Here is a 7,329-nt window from a genome sequence, read left to right as displayed (position 1 = left end):
TGGCAAGGTATATCAGGATTATGAGAAGGAGTATTGCGACCCAGTGGACCTACAGAACTAGAGGTGTCGATTAGTGTTATGCTATCTTAGAATTGATTGTAAGCCCCAACCGGTATGTAAATAGAAAAGGTAACACCCTAACATTTAAGAGTAGCTTACTAAGGTGGCTAAGATAACCTTAGAGAACTATGTGTAATAACCATTAAAGGGTAAAAAGGAAACATAGTCCGTTTTACACCTAGAATGAGTGTAATAACGCCATATAGAGTTTATTACGTGTGTTTGAAGGAACAAAGAGTGTCCAGGGAATGATTAGGGAAGCCTAATAGGGTATATGATATTTAGACAACCGTACTTGTCTTCATTTTCTGAAGGAAACCAGCTTAGGATATTACTATTCCCAAATACGTCAGATACTAGTAGTAGTGTTAATTGATGGTTCAAGGCCCTGTTGCAGTTGTTTGATGTGGCCCTGTGTGGCATTACTTTGGGTTGCTGGGTACAGGATTGGATGGGTATATTTACAGGGGAGACTCTGCCAAAATTTTTATAACCCAGGACTATTCATTCGAACATTCGAGGACGAATGTTCCTAAGGGGGGAAGAATGTTACACCTCTCATTTTCATCGTAGTAGAACCGATGGTTTCCTAGTCAAGTATGCCTTTGGAATAGAGACTCGAGCCCGAGTTTGGAGGTAGAAAGTGTCCTACCTCGTGTGCAAAGGTATCAGCAGGTATTCCTGGCAGTTTACAGAGTTAGAAGTTGAGCGAATCGAATCGACGCGATCTGAGCTGAATTTGAGAAAATTTGCAGACACCAGTTAACGTCGACGGGTTGTCGACACGTCGACGGGTCGTCGACCAGCTCGTCGAAACCGGACCGCTGTAGCTTTTTGGCTTCCAAGTATAAATATGTGGTTCACGACCTTATTTCTTATTTTCCTCCATTCCAAATCAGAAAAACCTTAATATTTTCTCTCCCAACATTTTCCATCATTATTAGTGGAGATTTGGTAAGATCCGAGCCCCGTAAACCCGAGCTTGTGAAGGGAAAGTTGCTCCTAGGGTTATATTGGAGTTGTTGAGCTTTGGAATTAGAAGTTGGTCTTTGATCCTTGGAACCCTAGACTTCTCAAGACTTACGAGCTCAAGAAGTAGACGTTGGACGATTAGATACATTTCAAGGTATGTAAGGCTATCCCTTCTTTCAAAGGCATGATTTCTATGTTATGATTCCATATGTGCTCTCCACATTACTTTTACTCCTAGAAATGCTAGAAGTTCCTCATTCTCAAGAGTCCTAGGATGACTCCACGATTAGCGGAACCCAAGCCTAAAGCTTAGACGACTTTACGATGTAAATGAGCTTACCATATGATTCTTGATTTTGTTCTTGGAATTCTCCTTACCTTATGCTATTGTCCCTTCAAAGTGAGATAAGAGGATGATAATTATGTTAATGATTCTAAATCTAGAGAAGCCAAGTCTAAAGCTCTTGATGCTTTCAAGTCACGATTGAGGTTGTCACTTGATTGTCGATTATATCCTTTGACGTCGATCTCACTTTATGATAGCTGTCCTTGCAAGGTGAGACCTAACTATGATGATGATTCCATAAGGACACATCGGAAGTTACCGACTTGATGTCACCCGGTAGAGTTGTACTGTTTCTCTCGGATATCTAGTATGCTATATATGTATGTAACTATGTTGTGAAACCGAGCTTACATAGTCGGGTATGATGTCTATTGCGCGCATACCACTGCAGTTGGGTACGGACAATAATGAGCCTGAACTATGGAGAATATAGGACTATGGAGAATATGGAGAATCTTAAATTTTGCCATAATAAAGTGTAATGGGAAAAATGGCCCGTTTTTCATCCTGAACTATGGAGAATATAGGACAAAATTGTCCCATTTCGAGTAGGCATGAGAAAACTTGGTCCTTTTTCATTCAAACTAGGCCAACCTTTAGTGAAGAGGACATTTTTAAGCTACTTGGCTAACGATAAGGGCATTATTGAGCTACTTGATTGATGAAGAGGATATTTTCTTGTCAAAAATAAAACGGAGGGCAAAGTTATCCTATTTCGAATCTTTCAAGAGAATAATTTACCCTTTTCCTAAAATAAAATAAATTTACAAATGGACCTTTTCCCTTTGTAATTACTTAAATTTTCTAGAATATCAAAGTAGCGGTTTACATTGGTAACAGCCAAAATCCACATCTTCTTTTTCATGTGACATTGACAGGGCAACCATAGTTGTTGGCAAAGACCTGTCTCTCCCTTTGCTAAGCTAAGCTATAACCGCTCTTCCAAATAGTCACATTGTGGATTCCTATATGATTCATTACAATTATGACCCTTAAGTTTATTTTACTAAAACTTTATGGTAGGATGGCGAAAACAAATCTATGCTTGCCCTGCCATTAAAGAAAAAGAAAGTGATACAACAGGTTATTTTCACCTTGAAATCTTCAAGACCAAGTGATCGATACTTGTGGGGAAGAAAAATAATTTTCTCTAATGATAACTAACAAATAGTCCCCTCAATGACATTTAAAACTCCCTCATTTGGTCTATCCCTCCTTTCTCAAAGAAAGGGAAACTAAATACAAAGAAACGACACATGGAGATTTCCTAGTGTTTGGAATTACTAATTCTCATAGTCTTTCTTTGTCTATTTTATAAAGAAAGCCTCTTCTCTGTCTATAACAACTCATACCAAATCCCTTTAAAATATGTACACCACCAGATTGTTAACTTGTCGTCTATATTTGTGTACTACAATTATTTAGCCGGAGAGAAAGTGATACCAAACTCCTTTTATATAATATAACACACACTTTATATAGCAGTATTATAGAGTCACCAGACTAGCAGGGGCGTTTTCATTTTACACAATTGGTTCTTGAAAAGACGATGATAATGAAGGCCCCTCCTTCAAAAGCATTGATCATCAAAATCAACTTAGTTTTCTTGGCTTGCTTCTTCGTTGCCTATGCCGCGATTATTCTCAGCCATTCATCTTATAATACCGTTTATCACCACCAAAACACATTATCCCTTGCTAAATGTTCATTGCGCAAATGCCATCATAAGGTAAGGTGACCTTTTCATATTTCATTTAAGAAACGGGTTAATTAAACAACCAAGATTTATCTTTTTGATTAATATTATCTTTTCAAGAAAGAAAACAAAAAGGACCTTTAAAAGCATTAATTTTTCTTGTTTTCAATAGGTGGAAGGTGGGATAAAGATGAAAGTAGTATTGGAAAAGCCAGTTAGGAATGAGACAAAGGCCGAAAAGAAGCTTATGGTGAAGCGTGAAAAGCCGAGTTTCTTGGATGAAATGGGAAGAGGAATGCAGATAGGGATGGTGAATATGGACGACGAGGATGTTACAGAATGGAAGATGCACGGAGAGATGACACAAGTACATTTCCAGAAAGTATCGGACTTGTTTGAATGGAAAGACTTGTTTCCAGAATGGATAGATGAAGAAGAAGAAACAGATGGTCCGACATGTCCAGAGATGCCAATGCCACTGTTCAAAACTTATGGTTACATGGACATGATAGTAGTGAAATTGCCATGTGGAAAAAGGGATGTTTTTAGGCTACAAGTGCACCTTGTTGCTGCAAACTTGGCAGTGAAGAGAGGAACAAGGGGTTGGAATAAGAAGGTGAAGGTGGTGTTTTTGAGCAAGCGTAGGCCAATGGTGGAGTTGTTTAGGTGTGATAACTTGAAGAAACATGAAGGAGATTGGTGGTATTATGAACCTGACATGGTTAAGCTACACCAGAAGGTTTCTTTGCCTATTGGTTCTTGTAATTTGGCTTTGCCTCTTTGGGGAAAAGGTAAATACCTTTTCATTTGTTAATCAATATATTCACTACAAGAAAACATGAAATTAGCGACGGACAAAATTTCGTAGCTAAACAGCAAAATCCCATGCTAATCTCATTTAGCTACGGATTAGCGACGAATTACAAGAAAATCTAATGAGCGAGGAGCTATTTAGCGACGGATTAGCTAGGAATTACCGACAAAAGCCATAACTAATTCCATGTTCTCTTGCAGTGATTCTTGCATTTTTCTCTTTCTTTCTCCCCTTTTCTTTTTGACTTTAAATTTTGACAGTAGTCTAATAACTTTCCTCCAAAAGCCTAAGAATCAGTGAAAAACTGAACGCACCAGGTAGGGGACTAACCTACGACTTTCTGCTTAGGAAACAGACGCTCTATCCACTGAGCTACAGGCGCTTGCTTGGCAATATAACATTTCGAAGCAAATATTTATTATATTGCGATGTTTATAACTATTACCTTTTTATTTTACTCCCTCCATACTATTTTATATGTCACCTTTCGGAGTTCGAGATTCAAACAAGTCTTTCATTGACTGTAATTTCTTTTATGTATCTTTAAATATTTTGAATAGTTTTTTGAAATTCCCTTATAGAAATTCAAAGCTTATTTTTAGCAAAGTATATTCCCATTTAGTTTAGATACAAGATCCAAAACTTTTATTATATTCTTAAACGTTTCAATCAGTCAAACTCAACTATATACTCCTTCTATCCCAATTTATGTGACAAATTTCGAATTTCGAGAGTTAAACAGTTTAATTTTGACCGTTAATTCGGACATTAAATCTTTAAGTCTTTGAAATAAAATTTACGTATTCGGAAACTGCGTGAAAAATACTAAAAGTCACAATAATTGATAATTCAAAATATTTAAAAGATACATAAAAGAAATTACGGAAGGTTGAAAAGGCATTTGCTTGCTGGTTGGTAAATCCTTGCTACACTTTGTAATTAAAAGAAAGCACGCGAGACCCAAAGGTGGCGTGTAGTGAAAAACACGAAAAAAATGAAGAGTTAAGTTACTCTTCATCCCAATTTAAATGTATTAGTTTGACTTGACACGAAGTGTAAGAAACAAATGAAGACTTTTGAATCTTGTGGTCTTAAATTAAAGATATGCATAGCAAAAAGTTATTTGACTCTTGTGGTTATACACTTGTCATGTAGTATGTTTGAATTATCAACTTACAAAATATAGAAAGAGGGACTCTTTTTGGGAAAAACCAAAAAGGAAAGTAAGACACTTAAATTGGGACGGAGGGAGTAACATATATTGTTAGTGTTTTATATTATTAGGTTAATTTTATTTTTATTTTTTATAGGAAAGCTTCTTATATTTATAATCTTGACAATAGAACATGTTAATTAGCTGTTACAATAAATAAATATAACTTGATAATATAAAAAATTCAAATATAACTTGATAATATAAAAATTTCTAACACTTACTCATGTGTATATATGATAAACGCAGAAATGAAATACATTTATATTTGGCCTTTGCATTGTAAAATGAAGGAAAACGATCCATCCACGACTCCAAACCTTCAGCTCATACCCTATATCACGAGGTAGGGATGAATGTCAAACCCCGCACTACGGAAGGTGAAAGCCTAGGTGGATGATTTAACTAAAAAAATATTTTTCAGCCTGTTTCGGCATAAGCAGTATATATAAACGAAATTTACTGAACAAAATCGTCAATTTGTAAATGGCCAGGGAGTTCACCCGAACCCTTTTCGGCGAAAAATTATTCTTGTATATAATTATTTTTTTTATGTATATATGGTAGATGTTGAAGTCTCTTAGCTTCTTCGTTTGCCTACTACCTTATATTTTTGAACCCCCTTCGTAAAAATCTTGGGGCCGCCACCGCATGTACTAATTGGGAACATTATAAATTCAAGCAAATGGTTGCAATATTCAATATTTAGTCTTTATGTAGTCATAAGTTCAATTCACTCTTATGTGACTTTCTTTTTATATTGACAAACATTTGATTAATTGCAGAAATCAATAAGGTGTACGATGTTTCTAACATTGAAAAAATTAGCTCAAAGACAACAAAACGAGAAGCATATGCCACTGTTCTCCACTCGAGTGAAGCCTATGTTTGTGGCGCAATTACTCTAGCTCAAAGCCTTGTTCAAACTGGAACCAAACGTGATTTAATCCTCCTTTTAGACAAGAGTATCTCTAAACCAAAACAAGAAGCTTTAATCAAAGCAGGTTGGAAGCTAAAGTTCATCAAGAGGATTCGAAATCCAAAAGCCGAGAAAAACACATACAATGAATACAACTACAGCAAGTTCAGGCTATGGCAACTCATTGACTATAACAAGATCATCTTCATCGATTCAGACATCATCGTTCTTCGTAACATGGATGTTCTTTTCTACTTCCCTCAGATGTCTGCTACTGGAAATGACGGATCCATATTTAATTCAGGTGTCATGGTGATTGAGCCATCAAATTGCACGTTCCGCATGTTCATGCAACGTAGGGAAGAAGTTGTTTCGTATAATGGAGGTGACCAAGGGTTCCTTAATGAAGTCTTTGTGTGGTGGCATAGGTTGCCTAGGAGAGTGAATTTCTTGAAGAATTTTTGGTCGAATAGTTCAAATGAAGTTAGTGTGAAGAACCAATTATTTGGAGCTGAACCTCCAAAGCTATATGCTATACATTATCTAGGGTTAAAGCCGTGGTTGTGTTATAGGGACTATGATTGCAATTGGGACATTAGTGATCAACGTGTTTATGCAAGTGATGTAGCACATCGGACGTGGTGGAAACTCCATGATGCCATGGATAAGAGCTTGCACAAGTTTTGTGGGTTGACAAAGCGGAGGAAAATTGAGTTGGAATGGGGCAGAAAAAAGGCTGGGAAAATGGGATTTAAAGATGAACATAGGAGGATTAATGTTACAGATCCTAGACAATTTTCTTGAATATTGGCTTCTTCAAACAATTTTCCCACTTTCTTTGTTTCTTTCTTTCTTTTATTGCCTTCAAACTTCGTCATAGAATTCATGAATGTGGTCCTCTTCAACTTTATTTATGTTTATAGAGAGAATTGCATATTCTCTATTTTTGGAGGAGAATAGCATAGCCACTAAATCTATCTTTATTTCTCTCGCAATAAGCTTTCATCTTTGTAAATATTTGTTGTAAGGTCTAATTGGCGTTAAAAGCGTAATAAGATTAAGGGTGTCAAGTGGGCCGGGCCAACCCGAACCCGGCCCGGTAAAACTGGCCCACCACCGGCCCGACCTAGACCCACTAAGAGGAGTAAGGGGCTGGGCTACGTGGGCTTTATTAGGGGGCTTGGCCGGACAAGGTGGACGACCGGCCCCGCCCACCGCAGCCGGGTGATGGCCCACCGGCAATGCCGGCCCCGCCCCACTTCAAATAAAATAAAAAAAGATAAATACTACATTTATTACTAATAATAAG

At 37.1% G+C, this 7,329-nt stretch overlaps 1 protein-coding gene across 1 annotated transcript; it reads left to right on the top strand.

The window, feature by feature from the left end:
• The first annotated feature begins 2,619 nt into the window (after window positions 1-2,619).
• On the top strand, window positions 2,620-7,034 carry LOC132036936 (UDP-glucuronate:xylan alpha-glucuronosyltransferase 2-like). Its single transcript, XM_059427348.1, has 3 exons — window positions 2,620-3,107; window positions 3,247-3,865; window positions 5,887-7,034. The coding sequence occupies exons 1-3, from the start codon at window positions 2,928-2,930 to the stop codon at window positions 6,822-6,824; spliced, it is 1,737 nt and encodes a 578-aa protein (XP_059283331.1). The 5' UTR covers window positions 2,620-2,927; the 3' UTR covers window positions 6,825-7,034.
• Window positions 7,035-7,329: the final 295 nt, after the last annotated feature.

Source organism: Lycium ferocissimum, chromosome 11, assembly GCF_029784015.1.
Source record: "Lycium ferocissimum isolate CSIRO_LF1 chromosome 11, AGI_CSIRO_Lferr_CH_V1, whole genome shotgun sequence".
In the NCBI taxonomy this organism is placed as follows: Eukaryota; Viridiplantae; Streptophyta; class Magnoliopsida; order Solanales; family Solanaceae; genus Lycium; species Lycium ferocissimum.
Note: the sequence above shows the minus strand (reverse complement) of the source record. Positions and strands in the feature narration are given on the sequence as shown.

Excerpts from the sequence above, each read along its gene's own strand:
- LOC132036936 (XM_059427348.1), top strand. The coding sequence starts at position 2,928 with ATGATAATGAAGGCCCCTCCTTCAAAAGCATTGATCATCAAAATCAAC. Across the intron at positions 3,108-3,246 it reads TGCGCAAATGCCATCATAAG|GTGGAAGGTGGGATAAAGAT; the intron begins GTAAGGTGACCT and ends TGTTTTCAATAG. Across the intron at positions 3,866-5,886 it reads TTTGCCTCTTTGGGGAAAAG|AAATCAATAAGGTGTACGAT; the intron begins GTAAATACCTTT and ends GATTAATTGCAG.